The following is an 18,923-nucleotide window of genomic DNA, read 5'->3' on the forward strand; positions in this document are numbered from 1 at the left end:
TTAACCCGAAATCAGATAGGAGCATAAAGTCTTAACTTTTTATTTTGCTCAGTCTTTTAGGGAATATGGTACTTTTTCTCAGGAGAAAAATAAATACGCCTGAAATTTATATCTACGGTACTTTTCACCTCAGGAAATTCAATGTAAAATATTTTAAGTGTTTTAGGATTCCATATATTCATCAAGGGACATGAGAGAAATCATCAACATTCATTTTTTATATTCTTTTGTCTGAGGCTTCCTTGTGAAGTCTATTCTGTGCTAAATGCCTGACACAGGTTACCACCCACCCTAGATGAGGTAAGAAATGAGTATTTTCAAAGCTGTCTTTAACTGTCACTGTGATCTCTCAGTTGGGGTACCACTTAAAGTCTAATGTAGATATTAATGGTTGACAGTCTATCCTAATGTCATAGATTTGTTTCCCGTTTTGCACAGCCAAGTGAATTGATGCCCAAGCTGAAAGAGTTGGGAGCTACCATGGATGGATTCCATCGTTCTTTTGAATACATACAGGACTATGTTAACATCTATGGTCTGAAAATCTGGCAGGAAGAAGTATCTTGTATTATAAATTATAATGTGGAACAAGAGTGTAATAACTTCTTAAGAACAAAGGTATCTAAATCAGTTTTAAATTCTTGACTATATTTGTTATTTCTGACATTTAAAACACACTCCCCAAACCTCAGAAATGCCAACAGAAAAGCTTGTTTAAATGGCTATACAAATCAGTAAGCACTATTTAGTCATAATACTTTCAGAGTACCTTCAGGAGTTGTGAGAATTAGAGAAAAGTGTATATGACACCTGCCTTCTGGGAGTTTACGGTCCTAAGGAGGGAGCAGACATAATTAAATGGCTGCAGAACAAGCTGGCTGTTGTAATTGTTAGAACTCAAGTGATCAAGAATTCAGAAGACTTGGGAGTTCATTTGGGCCCCATCAGAGGATGTTCCTGAAAGCAGAATTGCTGATCATGTGGCGATTCTGTGCTCAACTTACTGATGAACCGCCCAACTGTTTTCCAGGGTCTACCGGCAGTGTCTGAGGATTCTGATTTCTACACATTCTTACCAATACCTAACCAATACTTCTTTTCTTTTAATTACAGCTATCCTAGTGGGTGTGAAGAGGTATCTCATTGTGGTTTTGATTTGCGTTTCCCTAGTGACTGTTGATGTTGAGCATCTTTTCGTGTGCTTATTGAGCATTTATGTATCTTTGGAGAAATGTCTCTCAAGTCTTTTGCCTATTTTTCAATTTGGTTGTTTGAGCAACAGATTCTCAAATGTCACACTGGGAAGGTTGATTTTAATCAGTAGTAAATAAGGAGCCACTCTTTAAGTTTTTAATTAGGGACATGATTCAGGTGACATTTTTGAAGGTTTAAGTATCTTCCACCTTATGATATTTTGGGTTTTTATTACTACACTGACATATGGTAACTTATAAAACAAAATATGAATTGTCTCTTCTCTTTTCCTCAGTCACTTCACTTTTTCACAAATATTTCCTTTTTTATAAATTTATGTACACCATTTCTGGGAAGCTATTAATGCATTTTTTTAAAGTTTTCTCTTTAAAACCAAGGAGCATTTATTGTCACTGTTCATGTAACATTATCATTATAAAACCATGTGGAAAAAGATGAACTAGACTACCTTATCAAAGATGACTAAATATGTTTGGTTTGGTTTGGTTTATTTTTTTCTAGATTCAAGACTGGCAAAGTGTGTACCAGTCCACTCACATTCCGATACCAAAGTTTACACCTGTGGATGAGTCTATCACATTTATTGGTTGGCTCTGCAGAGAAATCTTGCAGATCACAGACCCAAAGTAGGTGTATCTGAATTCCACTGGGCCTTGAAAACTGGGGGCAATAGAAGTCCCTAAACGTGTTGCATATGCTCAGACCACACGCTTGTTCCTGCCACCTGTCTAATGCGTTTACTAAACTCATTTTTTCGGGCTGCTGTTTTTTTCAGTGTGACTGTGGAGTCCCCAGTCCAAGGAAATGTAAATTAGAACCACTATAAGGCTGTTAGGCCCCCTTATTGTCTACATACCTCTTGCTTTCCAACGAACGTCCTGCTCACCTGGGCAAGACTCTCCTTATTGTAATTGCTCACCTGTACCTGTGTAACTGTGGCACTCTCTCCCATTCCAGTCACTGGGTTTTGCACTTATCAGCTCATATCCTGACCTTTTAAGATTACTTCCTTATTTCTTAGCCCCACACCCAAGCACTTGCACTACCAAGAGCTCACATTTATTGAACGCTTGCCTTAAGTGCTTCTCAGCACATTACGCACATCCCTTCATTTACTCATTACAACAGTCTGTGAGGTAGGCATTGTTATTCTTCCCACATTAAAGTAACTGAAACACAGAAAAACTAAGTCACTTGCCCAAGAGCACAGAGTCAAAAAATGGTGGACCCAGAATACACACCCGGCCCTCTGACACTGGAGCCCAACTCTTTTTTTTTTGGTATCATTAATGTACAATTACATGAGCAACATTATGGTTACTAGACTCCCCCCATTATCAAGTCCCCACCACATACCCCATTACAGTCACTGCTCATCAGCATAGTAAGATGGTATAGAGTCACTACTTGTCTTCTTTGTGCTATACTGCCTTCCCCCACACCCCCACATTATATGTGCTAATCGTCATGCCCCTTTTTCCCCTGTACCTCCCTTCCCACCCATCCTCCCCAGTCCCTCTCCTGCTGGTAACTATTAGTCCATTTTTGGGTTCTGTGAGTCTGCTGCTGTTTTGTTCCTTTAGTTTTTCTTTGTTCATACACTCCACAGACGAGTGAAATCATTTGACGTTTGTCTTTCTCCACCTGGCTTATTTCACTGAGCATAATACCCTCTGGTGGAGCCCAACTCTTAAGCACTGTGCCATTCAAGGGTAGACAGCATAGCTTGGTCACATGGGCAAAAGTCTCATATAATCAGAACTGCCCTTAAGGATATTTTAGGTGATATGATGGAGAGGCTTGGATGTGGCCTGTCTAAGCAAGTTCAACTAAGCTACTTCCCCTTTTACTTCCATTGAGCCTCTGATGAAACAGTTGGTATTAAGACCACATGAAGGAAGAGCAGGTTCATGTCATATGTCTCAGGTTTACCCCTGGGACATGTTCACTGAGGGGAATGATTGGTGGAATTACCCGAGAAAAGAAGGTTCTCTTTTCTTCTTTGCCCAGCTGTGCATGCATAGTTGAATTTGTAAGTTAAATGTCTTAATGACATGGCTTCTTTGTACTGCCCTTCAAATGCAGGCTTATTGTGTCTCTCAGAACTTAGGAACTTGACAAGCTATATAAACTTAACCCACAAATTCCAGAAGAAATGAGTTTTATCTCTGACTCATGAGCCAAAAAGAGTAAATGATCCAAAATGTTTTGTGACTGTTCCTTTCCTGGTACCCATGAGTTGATCACTGAAGCCCTTCTAGAAAACTATCCCTCATGCCATGGTCAATACTTGCAGAAAGGACTGAACATGGTTAGGATTTCCCTGTCATATATGTATTTCATCTACATATCGGGAGCCTCTCAAGTAACACAGTCAAAATGCCAGCCCTGGGTGCTGGAAGCAGGACACTTTGAAGCCTGAAAATAGAATGTAGTTCTGGAAATCATCTTGTTCTTCCTGTTTTTCTTCCATATTTAAGCATCCCTAGCTCCTGAGTCTCTTTTAACTTCCTCCCAAGTGTCACTTCAGTAAAATATGTGCTGGTTCCTGGAATTGGGGACCTATCATGCGTGGAGCTTATTAAAATCGCAGAGGTTAGGCCTCCACTCTAGACCTACCCAAACTCTCTGGCATCTGATTTTTAACACACTTTATGATGAGTCAAGATTCTTAGGCCAACATTTGAGAACCATTAAAATGGTGGTTAAGGATATGGTGTTGGAATCAAGCCCACATGCTCCTCAGTTATCTCATCTGTAAAATGAGAGTCAAATGCCTTGTAGATGAAAGAGCAATTATGAGGGTGAAAGAGAGCACACAGGAAGGCCGTCGCCCAGTACCTGACACAGAAGAAGCGCTCGTTAATTTCATCGGTTGTTATCCTTGTCGTCCACACTCCCGAGTCCAGAGGAATCACAGGCTGCTGACCAGACCTGGGAGGAAGGAGGAAACGGCTTTGTCATCACAGTCTCAAACATTAGGTAGAGCTCGAGGATTCAGAGCTCCTTTCTTATCAAAATGGAAATGACCCAAGGCTCTGGTTATTTAAAGAAATCTGAAGAAAGGCCCCTCGGAGAGACAGCTGGGCTCCAACATCCTCTGGCCTGACAGTCGAAAGTAGCCTTCTCCTTAAACAGTCTGTGCTTCTCAGCACAGGGCAAAGTCAGTGTAAGCAAGTCAGTGCTTTTGACAAACTAGGTATTGAAAACAGTAAATCAATTCATAAAAATTTGAATGGTGAAAGCACTTGATTTATCTCCAAAAGATAAAGTAATTCTGGATCAGATTTTCCACTTAAAGCCAATCACAGGTACAGAAATTAAAAATTAGAAGGATTAAGCCCTCATTTTACAGATGAGAAAACTGAAGCCCTGAAAGATTCTTTCATAGCCTGTGGTAACTGCTGTCTGAATTCAGTTACTCTCTAATGCTTATCACTCTTGTTTTTTCTCCTTCGTTTAGGGCTCTCCTAGCGGACATCGAAGCCCACTATCAGGACCCTTCACTGCCTTACCCCAAAGAAGATAACACACTCTTACACGAGATCACAGCCTACCTGGAGACAGCTGGCATTCACAACCCACTGAATAAGGTTCATAATTAAAATATATAATGGTGTGGTGGGGAACCGTGTGGCACAGAAGGTGATTTGGCCCAGGTACAGATCCCTGGGCTGAGACACTGAGAGAACCTGGGTCCCAGTCCCAGTCCCAGTCCCAGAGGCTCCATTCTCCCAAGTCCCCCCTAGCTGAGTTCCAGTTTCCCTGGTGGAATATGAGGGTGATCTTACCTTCCCTGTGTGATTCAGAGCTGGGAGAATCAAGTGATAGAATGTTCAAGCTCCCTAAAAAGGAAAAGGCACTATCTGTAAGAAATTAGTTTTAGGTTTGTCTGGCATTTGGTGTTTGAACTGCAACTAAATGGTGGCCGTGATCCTTCTTGCCCAAAAATGCTTCCACTGGTGGCTGACAGCAGTCATAATCATAATCTGGGGCTAAATACTCTTTTCTGCAATTCTAATCTCCATAAAACTTTGAGCAGAAAGGTTTTTCACCAGTTGGTGTCAGGTCTCATTTGGTGGCAAAACTTTTCACGACATAAGACTCTTTGTACTTCTGTGAATATTCGTATTTTGATGCAGCAGTAGTGGTGACTTTGATTATAGGGTGAGACCCTGGGCCCTATTTGCCTTTTCACGAACTAGGAAAAGTGAAGTTCTGAAATCTCTGCGATCCCCTGGGTTTTGGGTGAAGAATTATGAACCTGCGTAGCAGCTCACGTTACTCTGAGGGCTTATTACATGCCAAGCACTGTGCTAGCCCTGACCGTGGGTGATTCCACCTGAGCTCACAGCAGCCGCGTCAGATGTGCCACTGTCAGGATGGCCCAGAGGCTGGGAGGCTGGCGACTCCCCCAGGCTCCACACTAGCAAGCCTTGGAGCCCGGCCGTCACCCTGGACCTGGACCGGTGTCCACACCGGAATGCCCCCCTGCCTCCCAGGGAATTGGGGCTGGCTGGGTAGACCCTGACTGCCGCGGGAACCGGGCAGGAAGCTGCTCTGTGACATTGCCCAGGGGTCAGCAAACAGCGCCCGAGACGTCACCCGCTTTTCATGACGGACTCCTGCTCACTACTCTGTGGACTGCCGCTCCTCCTTTCTGCCTCTGCCCTCCCCTCACTTTGCCTTGACTGTGGCATCTGGCTTTCCCCTCCTTGCTCATCACCCTTTGTCCCCATCCCATTGTTATAATCATAATCATAATCTGATTATGAGGATTAAGAGGATTCAGAGGGAAAGTAACTGCTAATCTCTAAGCAAAGTTGTTCCCTTCCCAGAAGGGTTCATTATTTTATAGGTATTTATGTTTGGGAGGTCAGTGATGTTACACAAAACTCAGAAGTCAGTAAGTCAATGGAACCATTCTAGTCTTAGGTAGTGTGAAGAGTAAACTGAAATAAAATAGAAGCTTTCCACTTGAAAATGTGTTCTGCAGTATTGTGCAATAACTTTTCTTACCTTTGTCTTTTTAGATATACATAACAACAAAGCGCTTACCCTATTTCCCAGTTGTCAACTTTCTGTTTTTGATCTCCCAGTTGCCAAAACTTCAGTACAACAAAAACCTAGGTACTGTATGACTTTTATTCTTTGCTGTATTGAATTTATTCTATCCAATAAGTAATAATAGGTTGATATCTAACCAAACAACTCTTTGTATAGAGTGCTATTCACATATGCATTTAGTTAAATGCATGTTTATAAAATCCATGTCTTTGGGCCTCTGAAACATGTATCCCTTCATGAAATGTAGATAGTGGATTTAATAGCAATAACATATAATCCACCTTTAATTTCCAACAGATTAATTATCCAACTTGTAAAATGTGTGGAAACTTTGCTTCTCTCCTTTCTTTAATGTGTGAACAGCTGATTTTATATAAAAGAAACTTCTTTTAGTTAATATCTTATTCACTTAACAAGTGTCAGGTGCCTACGGTGAATATGGAACTGTGGTGTGAAGAGTAACAGTACAGCAACAATACAGGAGTGAACACTAAGACAGGAATATCTAGGACTTTAAGATACATCTGATTACATGCGAAAATAATACGAACAGCAGATAACAAGACTTCCAGTGTATTCTGTCCAGGAATATAACCCTAATTGTTTTGTCATTAATCAGTTTATCTTGAACTCTTTTATAATCACTTTCCTAATAGATTCCCAAGTACTTCCCCATCTCCAAACTTTTTATCTGAGTTTTTAAAAACCCACTGCAGAGTTTAATTTACCGTAAAACATTGTAAGAGCTTTCCTGTAAATGTAACCATGTTATTTTTTTGAAGTATAGTTGACATAATATTATAATAGTTTCAGATGTACAACACAGTAATCCCAAATTTATTACATTACAAAATGCTCACCACTGTCAGGGTAGTTACGTGACACCCATCTGTCACCATACCAAGTCATTACAGTATTACTGACTGATTCCCCGTGCTGTGCCTTCATCCCCGTGATTTATTTATTCTATAACTGGAAGTTTGTTCCTTTTGATCCCTTCATCTTCACCCTCCTGGCAATCACCAGTTTGTCCTCTGTATTTATCTGGGTTTTTGTTTGTTAGTTTTGTTGTATCCATGTTATTTTTTCAATCAGCAATTTCAAAGTGTATTTCTTCCTCGAAGTATTTCCCTTGCTATTTCATAAACCGTTTAAGGATAAAGATGTAGAGTCTCTGTAAGGTTCTTACTCTCTCATATGAAAATGTTTCTTGAAAAAATAGCTCTCATAGCAACCCCTGTTGGTGCTACAGAAAGCAAAGCCCAGGACTTGCTGTAGGAGGGAGGGAACAAATGTGTGTTTGGATTCTGGATTCACCACTTAATCACCTATGTGACTTTGGCCAAGTTCCTGAACCTCTCAGGCTGGTCAGATTTTTTAAATGCCTGATACAGTACCTGGTACAGAGCAAGTGCTCAACTGATGCTAAGTCCTGTTCTGTATATTGGTCAAAATCAATGTAAAGAACCATCCCAAGGTGAATTTAAGGTTTCATTTCAAGATTCAGAGACCCATGCTCCCCCTCTGTGGTCCCTGTGTTATTACTACATAAGAATATATGATCCTTTATAATGATGGCTTGTCAGTGCATAAACATACCTTGTTTTCATTAAAGACTAGTCATTCACTGGTGTCATTCTTAGGTCATTTATCTTTCATTGCACATATGGTTAAGATCAGGCATGTCACAGGAAGATGTCACTATTCCATGGAATTGCCAGATCTTTAAATAAAGCAAAGCTTTTAAATGTCCTAGAAATGTATCTGTACCTGACTATAGTTCTTTTCATGAATTAGTCTGCTGTGGTAACTTGAGAATCAAATTAACAGTAGAACTGAGGAAGAAACATCAGCATGTTTGTATACCCTGAAAACATGTATTTAACCTTCCGAGCATTATTCTCAAGAATTGCATGCCTGCCTTGGTCTGTCTTAAGAAAGAATCTGCGGTGCTGCATTCATAGAAGTTTTTTGTTGTAAACGTAACTATTGCTCTCCACCTGGGAAGGATTATTCCGCAGTGTTCTGAGTACTGGCAATGTCTTACACAGTGGGCATTAAATAATTCAGAATTTCCAAAACCTATGTTGGGTAAATTAGGATAACTTGTTTTGGCATCCTGATCTAAGTAGAGATCTCCCAGTCATCACAAGAACCCAAATGTGGGATATGGGGGTCTGTCTGACCAGTTTAACTTTAGAATAAGCTGCCAATCCTTTTTCCAAAGTCATTGTACCATATTACACACCCATCAGCATTTGTCAATGTCCATTCTAATGGGTATACATGGCATCTCATAGTTAATTTGCCTTTCCTTGATGTTGAGTACTTTTTCATGTGCTTTTTGGAGTTTATATCTTTCTGGGTTAAGTGTCTGTTCAAGTTTTTCACTTGTTTTAAAATTAGGTTGATTGCTTTTCTCTCACAGTGTCATAGGAATTATATATTATGGCTATAAATCCTTTCTTAAATTTATGTATTGTGTATTTTTTCTCAAGAACTGTGACTTACCTCTTCATTTTCTTACTGAAGACTTTAATGAGCAGAAGTTTTTAATGCTGATGATGTCCAATGTACCCATTTTTTCATTCAGAATTAGTCCTTTTTTCCTACTCCAAATGAGGCCAATTTAATAAACAAAAGTTAGACAAAATACATTTATTTAATAAACAGAATACATTGGTGAGGGGATACAGGTGTGTTTCCATAATAACTTGTTTTAGCATATGCTGCCTGCTGTGAGCGGCTCATAAGAACCTGGGGTATACAGAGAAAGGCTTTAGATCTTTTCACAAATTTCTTAGGATAGACTTGTCCAAAAGTGATGAGTCAAGCCACGTTGCTGAATTGTTTTTGCAGTTTTCAGAAAATACCCCCTATCTAACCAGTTTCTTTTTACCACGTGCACTGTGTGTGTGTGTGTGTGCATATTTAATAAACACACATACACACCAATTCCCCTTTACATAAAATTTCCCCAAAAGTTAAAAACAAAACAAAGCACAAAACCTGACAGCTAAATACTATGACATCCAATTAGTAAACACAAAACAGAACGCTTTACAAAAATGAATAAAATGTACCGTATGTACTCAGCTTCCACATGGTAGCACCCAAGCGAGGAGGCTGCTTGTGATGATGTCTACAGGGAGTTTCCTTTGCTGGACTGTTCCAGCAGAATGGCCATTCTCAATTATTTTGATTTGGTTGTTGATCCATTGATTATTTAGGAGCATGTTGTTAAGTCTCCATGTGTTTGTGTGCCTTTTTGCTTTCTTTGTGCAATTTCTTCCTAGTTTTATGCCTTTGTGGTCTGAGAAGTTGGTTGGTAGAATGTCAATCTTTTTGAATTTACTGAGGCTCTTTTTGTGGCCTAGTATGTGGTCTATTCTGGAGAATGTTCCATGTGCACTTGAGAAGAATGTGTATCCTGTTGCTTTTGGGTGTAAAGTTCTATAGATGTATTAGGTCCATCTGTTCTAGTGTGTTGTTCAGTGCCTCTGTGTCCTGACTTGTTTTCTGTCTGGTGGATCTGTCCTTTGGAGTGAGTGGTGTGTTGAAGTCTCCTAAAATGAATGCACTGCATTCTATTTCCTCCTTTAATTGTTAGTATTTGTTTCACATATGCTGGTGCTCCCGTGTTGGGTGCATAGATGTTTATAATGGTTATATTCTCTTGTTGGACTGAGCCCTTTATCATTATATAATGTCCTTCTTTATCTCTTGTGACTTTCTTTGTTTTGAAGTCTATTTTGTCTGATACTAGTACTGCAACACCTGCTTTTTTCTCCTTGTTTGCATGAAATATCATTCTCCATCCCTTGACTTTTAGTCTGTTCATGTCTTTGCGTTTGAGGTGAGTCTCTTGTAAGCAGCATATAGATGGGTCTTGCTTTTTTATCCATTTTACTACTCTGTGTTTTTTGATTGGTGCATTCAGTCCATTTACATTTAGGGTGATTATTGAAAGATATGTACTTATTGGCATTGCAGGCTTTAGGTTTTGGTTACCAAAGGTTCAAGGTTAGCTTTGTTACTATCTTACTGTCTAACTTCACTCACTTATTAAGCTATTATAAACACAGTCTGATGATTCTTTATTTCTCTCCCTTCTTATTCCTCCTCCTCCATTCTTTGTATGTTAGGTGTTTTTTTTTTTTTTTGTGTGTGTGTGTGTGCTCTTTTGTGTTTCCTTTGACCGCTTTTGTGGGTAGTTGACTTTATTTTTTGCCTTTAGTTAGTATTTGATTGGTCTGCTTACTTTGCTGTGATTTTATTTTCTCTGGTGACATCTGTTTAGCCTTAGAAGTGCTTCTATCTAGGGCAGTCCCTCTAAAATACCCTGTAGAGGTGGTTTGTGGGAGGCAAATTCCCTCAACTTTTGCTTGTCTGGGAATTGTTTAATCCCCCCTTCATATTTAAATGATAATCGTGCTGGATACAGTATCCTTCATTCAAGGCCCTTCTGTTTCATTGCATTAAATATATCATGCCATTCTCTTCGGGCCTGTAAGGTTTCTGTTGAGAAGTCTGATGATAATCTGATGGGTTTTCCTTTGTAGGTGACTTTTTTTCTCTCTCTGGCTGCCTTTAGTACTCTGTCCTTGTCCTTCATCTCTGCCATTTTAATTATTATGTGTCTTGGTCTTGTCCTCCTTGGGTCCCTTGTGTTGGGAGTTCTGTGTGCTTCCATGGTCTGAGAGGCTATTTCCTCCCCCAGTTTGGGGAAGTTTTCAGCAATTATTTCTTCAAAGACACTTTCTATCCCTTTTCCTCTCTCCTCTTCTGGTACCCCTATAATGTGGATATTGTTCCATTTTGATTGGTCACATAGTTCTCTCAATATTCTTTCACTCCTGGAGATCCTTTTATCTCTCTCTGTGTCAGCTTCTCTGCGTTCCTGTTCATTGATTTCTATTCCATTAATGGCCTCTTGCATCTCGTCCATTCCGCTTTTAAGTCCTTCCGGAGATTGTTTTATTTCTGTGTTCTCCCTCCTTAGCTCTTGCATATTTCTCTGCAAGTCCATCAGCATGGTTATGACCTTTATTTTGAATTCTTTTTCAGGAAGATTGGTTAAATCTATCTCCTCAGATTCCCTCTCAGGGGAGGATGGATGTCTGGCTTAGTCTGGTCTGTATCAAATTCTTCTGCCTTTTCATGGTGATAGAGGTAGTCGTAGGCACTTGGCATGTGTGTCAGCTGGGAGATCAAAGTCCCTTTCCACTTGCTCCTGGCCTTCCTTTCCTGGGAGAATCGTGACCCCTGGTGGCTTTTACTGGGCAGCTGCGTGCAGACGGGGTCTCTGATTCTTGCCCCACTACTGTGGAGTAAGCTCCTCACGGTTGCTGTGGGTGTGGCCACTTTTAGGCTACTGCTCTGCTCTGGTGGGGCTGCGCCAGAGGGGGAACGGGCGGGGGGCTGTGTATTACTGTGAGGGGCCTCTGAGCTACATTGTCGCCCAGGGGGTTGGGGCACCTGGAGTTCCCCGGGATTCCCAGCTGCTGGGCTGAGTGTGCCAGGACACCTCTGTCCAGCTGTGAGGCCCCTGTCCCTTATGACCTTCAAAAAGCACTCGCTTTTCTTTTGTCCCAGGTGCGCCGGCTGCAGGGACCCACTCACAGGTTTTACTGTTCAGTTTCCCTAGTATCCAGCACACCACGCACTGTGTGTCCGTGCTCTGGTGCAGATGGCTAGGGCTGGGTATTTAGCAGTCCTGGGCTCCCTCTCCTTCCTCACTCCGACTCCTCTCCTCCTGCCGGAGCTGGGGCAGGGGGCGCTCGGGTCCTGCCAGGCCATGGCTTGTACCTTACCCCCTTCGCGAGGCACTGGGTTCTCACAGATATAGATGTAGCCTGGTTGTTGTACTGTGTCTTCTGGTCTCTGTTTTAGGAATGGTTCTATTCGTTGTATTTTCAAAAATATATGTTTTTGGGAGGAGATTTACGCTGTCCTACTAACGCCGCCATCTTGGCTCCTCCTCGCCATTCTCAATTATTAAGTTACATGTAAGACATGTGTGACCCACTGGATATTTGAAAAGTGACAATGGTGCTTCTGTTTATGCCCTGTTCCGTCCATCCCCCGGCAGCTGTCCACCTCACAACCTGAAGGCTATTGTGAATTCACATACTGCTACCTCCGGGTACCCCATGCATTGGCTCAGAAGGGTGATCTGCATGGCTGGGGACCCACCTTGCACTGGATGGCCCCAAGCTTGTGGTAGGCCACCTATGGGATGCCCCCTGTGAGGAGCTCCGGGGGAGCTGTGGCTGAATGCCTCAGGGGCAAGGTTAGAAAGGTCGTTTCTAAAACCCAGTCCCTCGCTTTCAAAGTTGAAAGCTTTCATCTCTTTTGCTCGACACTCCAGCAGGCTTCGTATTCTTTCACTGCACTCATTCTGAAATGTCGATATCTCTTTGTCAATCTGTTGTGGGTTGGTGGGGGGGAAGCAAAAAGAAAGCTCATTTATTTAAAAAAATCTATAAACTACAGAAACAATAATTATTCTGGTTTAAAGTGAATCATAAAAATGTCCACTCTTGCTATTTTAAAGGATGTACATTTAAAAATCAAAGAGATGTACTGTAGGAATCATATATAACTTACACTGCTAAAATGTGTAAAATCAAGTTCTTATAAGCAAATGTAATAATTTCTATTGAAATAATAAATCAAAGCAATTATCATGAATGGCTACCAAATCCATTAGATAAAAAGACTGAAAAAGAAAGTGGGTAAGGAGAATCTAGCCTTCTTAGATACACCATAAGGTCACTCTAATGTAATAAATATGGTATTGGTGTAGGAACCAGTAATTAGTAAAATAGAAACAGAATGAAGTTTGTACATTTTTAATGCAGGAAAAAAGCACTAATTAATTTAATGGGAAAAACAACACAGGCACAAGTGGCTAACCATCTGGAAGAAAATAAAATGGAACCTCATCTGATACCATATTCCAGAAAGATCAGAGCATTAAGTGAAAAACAAACAAAAACTATAAAGTTTCCATTAGTAAGTTAGGAGACTCTATGTACTTACTTATAAATCAGTGGTTGGGTAGCTGTCAGAATCAGTTTTGGACAACTCAAAGGTTTACAAATATATATAGCTGACTAGAAATAGTTTTAGTGTGAAAAAATACACAATAAAGTCAATGACAATGGGAAGAATTTGATGGAGCAATTGTTAATGAATGAGAATATCTGAGCCCACTCATCAAATATGACTTCAAAGTGGGACAACTAGACATTATATATCTTTTGATGTGATACAAAACGAAGTGTAACACAGTAACCCTTATGAAAATTCCTCACAAAAATTTTTAAAAGGAAAAAAATTTAAAGTAAATATAATCATGCCCCTAGATCTAATGACCAGTTTACAGGAAATGTAAAGTAAAGAGGAATGCATTAAATGATACCATGAGGATGGAATCAGCCAAATTCAAATGCGAGAATTCCTACAAAGCAAATGACCCAGTCCACAGTAATAAAAAAAAGGGCACGGGAGACTAAAAGGCTTAAAAGACAATCAAATGCAATGTCTATGCCATGTTTGGGCCCCAATCTAAATAAACCAAGAAAACCTTTTTTTAGATACAAAGGGAAATCTAAGTATGGACTGAGTATTAGGTAATCTTAAACATTTATTATAATTTTGTTAGTTAACACAATGGAATTATGACTATGTTGAAGTAAAAGAGTCCTTATTTCCTGATCTGTGTTTGGAGTGAAATGATTCTATGCTGGGATTTGCTTTAAAGTATTTCAGATACTCTGCCCCCTATTCTGCTCCCCTAAAAAGCTGCATGTGGAGTCGGGAAACAGATGAAATACAAGCAAGATACTGATAGCTGTTGAAGTTGCGTAATGAGTATTTGGGGACTTCATTGTACTAGTTCTTAATAATTTCACTAATACTTTTTGTGTATGTTTGAAAATTTCCACGATACAAAGTTCTTAAAAAATAGGAAATAAAGAGTATTTGTAACAAGTATTAAATTAGGTTTCAAGATATTTGAGGGCTTAAGCCAATAATCATTGTTCTCTACACAGAAATCTAGCTCAGCAAATGTGCTTAATTTTTATGTATCTTTTTTTTTTTTACTAAGTTATCATTGATATACAATCTTATGAAGGTTTCACCTGAGCAACACTGTGGTTACAGCATTCATCCTCTGCGATCGGGAACAAGACAGGGATGCCCACTATCCCCACTGTTATTCAACATAGTACTGGAGGTCCTAGCCACGGCAATCAGACAAAACAAAGAAAATACAAGGAATCCAGATTGGTAAAGAAGAAGTTAAACTGTCACTATCTGCAGATGACATGATATTGTACATAAAAAACCCTAAAGACTACACTCTGAAACTACTAGAGCTAATATCAGAATTCAGCAAAGTTGCAGGACACAAAATTAACACACAGAAATCTGTGGCTTTCCCATACACTAACAATAAACTAATAGACAGAGAAATCAGGAAGACAATTCCATTCACAATAGCATCAAAAAGAATAAAATATCTAGGAATAAACCTAACCAAGGAAGTGAAAGACCTCTACCCTGAAAACTATAAGACACTCCTAAGAGAAATTAAAGAGGTCACTAACAAATGGAAACTCATCATCCCATGCTCTTGGCTAGGAAGAATTAATATTGTCAAAATGGCCATCCTACCCAAAGCAATATACAGATTTGATGCAATCCCTATCAAACTACCAACAGCATTCTTCAATGAACTGGAACAAATACTTCAAAAATCCATATGGAAACACCAAAGACCCCGAATAGCTAAAGCAATCCTGAGAAGGAAGAATAAAGTGGGGGGGGTATCTCACTCCTGAACTTCAAGCTCTACTATAAAGCCACAGTAATTAAGACAATTTGGTACTGGCACAAGAACAGAGCCACAGACCAATGGAACAGAATAGAGACTCCAAACATCAACCCAAACATACATGGTCAACTAATATTCGATAAAGGGGCCATGGACATACAATGGGGAAATGACAGCCTCTTCAACAGATGGTGCTGGCAAAAGTGGACAGCTACATGTAAGAGAATGAAACTGGATCACTGTCTAACCCCATACACAAAAGTAAATTTGAAATGGATCAAAGACTTGAATGAAAGTCATGAAACCATAAAACTCTTAGAAAAAAGCATAGGCAAAAATATCTTAGACATAAACATGAGTGACCTCTTCTTGAACATATCTCACCAGGTAAGGGAAACAAACACAAAAATTAGCAAATGGGACTATATCAAGCTGAAAAGTTTCTGTACAGCAAAGGACACCATCAATAGAACAAAAAGGTATCCTACAGTATGGGAGAATATATTCGTAAATGACAGATCCGATAAAGGGTTGACATCCAAAATATATAAAGAGCTCACACACTCAACAAACAAAAAGCAAATAATCCAATTAAAAAATGGGCAGAGGAGCTGAATAGACAGTTCTCTAAAGAAGAAATTCATATGGCTAACAGAAACATGAAAAGATGCTCCACATCACTTGTCATCAGAGAAATGCAAATTAAAACCACAATGAGATATCATCTCACACCAGTAAGGATGGCTACCATCCAAAAGACAAACAACAAATGTTGGCGAGGTTGTGGAGAAAGGGGAACGCTCCTACACTGCTGGTGGGAATGTAAATTAGTTTAACCATTGTGGAAAGCAGTATGGAGGTTCCTCAAAATGCTCAAAATAGAAATACCATTTGACCCAGGAATTCCACCTCTAGGAATTTACCCCAAGAATGCAGCACTCCAGTTTGAAAATGAGATGCACCCCTATGTTTATCGCTGCACTATTTACAAGAGCCAAGATACGGAAGCAACCTAAATGTCCATCAGTAGATGAATGGATAAAGAAGATGTGGTACATATACACAATGGAATATTACGCAGCCATAAGAAAAAAACAGATCCTACCATTCGCAACACCATGGATGGAGCTAGAGGGTATTATGCTCACTGAAATAAGCCAGGCGGAGAAAGACAAGTACCAAATGATATCACTCATATGCGGAGTATAAGAAAAAAAGAAAACTGAAGGAACAAAACAGCAGCAGAAGCACAGAACCCAAGAATGGACTAATAGTTACCAAAGGGAAAGGGACTGGAGAGGACGGGTGGGAAGACAGCGATAAGGCTGGGAAAAAAGAAAGGGGGCATTACGATTAGCATGTATAGTGTGGGGAGGAGCATGGGTAGGGCTGTGCAACACAGAGAAGACAAGTAGTGATTTTACAGCATCTTACTATGTTGATGGACAGTGACTGTGAACGGGGATGTGGGGGGAACTTGGTGATGGGGGGACCCTAGTAAACATAATGTCCTTCATGTAATTGTAGATTGATGATACCAAAAAAGAAAAAAAAGAAGAAATATAAACATGAGCCCTAAAAATCAAGCAGCAACTCAAAGCACTGTAGATTTATTCCACTGTTTCTTTTATTATTTTTAATACTAAATAATCTTATGCATGTCTATTATCAAATACAAACTGCCACAACCAATCTACCATATTATATAGCCATTATAAGTATTAGTTCAACTCACTTCAAGTGTGATTTGTCTTTATTTTATTCAACACCTCATAAGCATTTTTCCACATTAATACTATCTTTATAGCCATTATTTAAATGGTTGAGTAAGATTTTATTAAGTGGCTTGGTCATAAGCACTTCATTATTTTAGATGGTTAGGTGTTTTAAACCATTATAAACTATGCCATAATTAATATATTTATGCATATTGCTTTTCCTGTATTCAGGATTTCTTTTCTCTAAATTCTCTAAATTCTTTGCTTAACATTTTCAAAGATCAATATATACTTCCAAATTGCTTTCCAGAATGCATTAACAATGTATGAGAGTGCCACTGCACTTCTGGCAATGGTATCATCCCTATGCCAACATTTTACCTGGTTTTGTAGAACATAAAGGCCTTAGTTCACATATTGAAATAAGACTACACCTGATACTAATTAGCACTCTTTAACTCGGAGCCACTAGGTGGAGCTAAAAATACAAATAAAACAGTACCAATATTTCTCTCATAACACTGTGACTGAAATACTATAGGTTTCTCTTTTAGTGATAATTTTGAAGCATAAGAGATGGAACTTTAGATTAAATTTTAAATATGCAAGTTGAAATCAGGCAGATTTATGAATTCTGTACATGGGACAACTATATTTTTCTAAAAATTTATATGTGTTTCTGTCTTCCCACCTTGAATGAGAAACACAATTGAGATAATTTTTAGAGGCAGGTACCTCTTAAAGGAGCCAGTAATGAAGACAGCTGTGCCAGAGAAATAGCAACACCTTATTTAGGTGGAGTTTTTAAGAACATACTTTTTTTTAATAGAAATGAGGTATTCTATTTTTATCACAAGAACTGTAGAAAGTAGAGGAAAATCTATGGTCCAGAAGCAATGACAATTTTTAATAGACAAAACCATTAGGCACGTGTTAACTTACAATGGACCTAAGACCATGCCAGCTGCTGGGAACTTACGGCTCAGGAATTCTGGAACATAGCATTCAATCCTGGATACAAGTGGTGTTCTACTACTTCTCAGAACAAATGCCTTTCCTCTCTTTCTTCCTCAAAAGCTTCTACCCTTTGTTCTTTCTCTAACACACACACACACACACATACAGCCTCAGTACCTTAAAGGACACAAGTGAATTTAGGGATTCTAGTTCTAATTGATATGACAAAGAATAAGTAAAATAAATAAAGCTACATCTAGAAATAATATTTTCAGCCTGACTCTTCATCTGTGTAAAACTGGTTTTACCTTCTCTTTTCTAGTAATGCATCAATCTGTACAGTTTTAGACCAGGGATGAATGAATAAAGTATATTCCTGATCCCTTTTCCTTGTCTCTCTCAAGCAATTACTAAAGTTTTTTCCTTCACTATCCAAGTTTCTCTCCAATTTCTTTAGGTACAACTAGGTACACAAAAGAAGGGAGGAAGACGGAGCCAGAGCTATCCTTTTACAATTCAACTGTCTTCACATAACTCCACATCATTCCTCTAGTAATTACTACTTAAGTATATTCCTTTAATGTATCACACTCATTAATTTTAAGGTTCATTACTGAATCAGTAATTTTAAAGATAAAGAAAACACTACCAAAACTAGAATTAAGGAAATATGGTATTGTGAAAACAATCTAATGCCACCTCTGTCATCAAGAAAATATATTTATGAAATGATTTTAATGAAAGCAAATACTGGCACAATTACTTTTTTCTATTACGCATACCTGTTGTTTCAAGAGTGCCTTGCGGAGGGAGACCCTCCGTTTCAGCTCCCGAAGCTCTTGAGCGTGTTGTGCCTCAGCCTGCATTTTGATCTTGCTCTGAAGTTCAGTCAACAGCTCCAGTTCCTGCTGCAGCTGCGTTTTCAAAGCCTGGCACTCTGCCTCCTGCGCTTCATCCAAATGCGGCTGAAAGAGAAAGAAAACATACATCCTCCTGTGAGCTACCTTCTCATGACCTATGGAAAGTAGGAGGTGTACATTAAGGCAGACTACTCTTCTATAGGGCACAACCGTTCTCTTTTACATCTTGGGGTAAACATCTCTGGAAAAGGAAAACACAGC

General features: G+C 39.4%; 1 protein-coding gene and 1 long non-coding RNA gene across 2 annotated transcripts in view; one reads left to right on the top strand and one right to left on the bottom strand.

Annotated features, from left to right (window-relative positions):
• The first annotated feature begins 1,630 nt into the window (after window positions 1-1,630).
• On the top strand, window positions 1,631-6,341 carry LOC140849152 (uncharacterized). Its single transcript, XR_012130784.1, has 3 exons — window positions 1,631-1,841; window positions 4,679-4,808; window positions 6,249-6,341. It is a non-coding gene; the product is annotated as an uncharacterized lncRNA (long non-coding RNA).
• Window positions 6,342-8,992: 2,651 nt separating this feature from the next.
• Window positions 8,993-18,923, bottom strand: part of LOC140848624 (serine/threonine-protein kinase TAO1-B-like) — a 28,975-nt gene continuing 19,044 nt past the window's right edge. The window contains exons 7-8 of the mRNA XM_073232892.1: window positions 18,585-18,767; window positions 8,993-12,709 (exon numbers count right to left, since the gene is read on the bottom strand). Of these exons, the coding sequence (XP_073088993.1) occupies window positions 12,383-12,709; window positions 18,585-18,767 (510 nt within the window). The 3' untranslated portion in view covers window positions 8,993-12,382. The remainder of the gene's footprint in view (window positions 12,710-18,584; window positions 18,768-18,923) is intronic.

The sequence above is a fragment of the Manis javanica genome, chromosome 4 (genome assembly GCF_040802235.1).
Source record: "Manis javanica isolate MJ-LG chromosome 4, MJ_LKY, whole genome shotgun sequence".
NCBI lineage: Eukaryota > Metazoa > Chordata > Mammalia > Pholidota > Manidae > Manis > Manis javanica.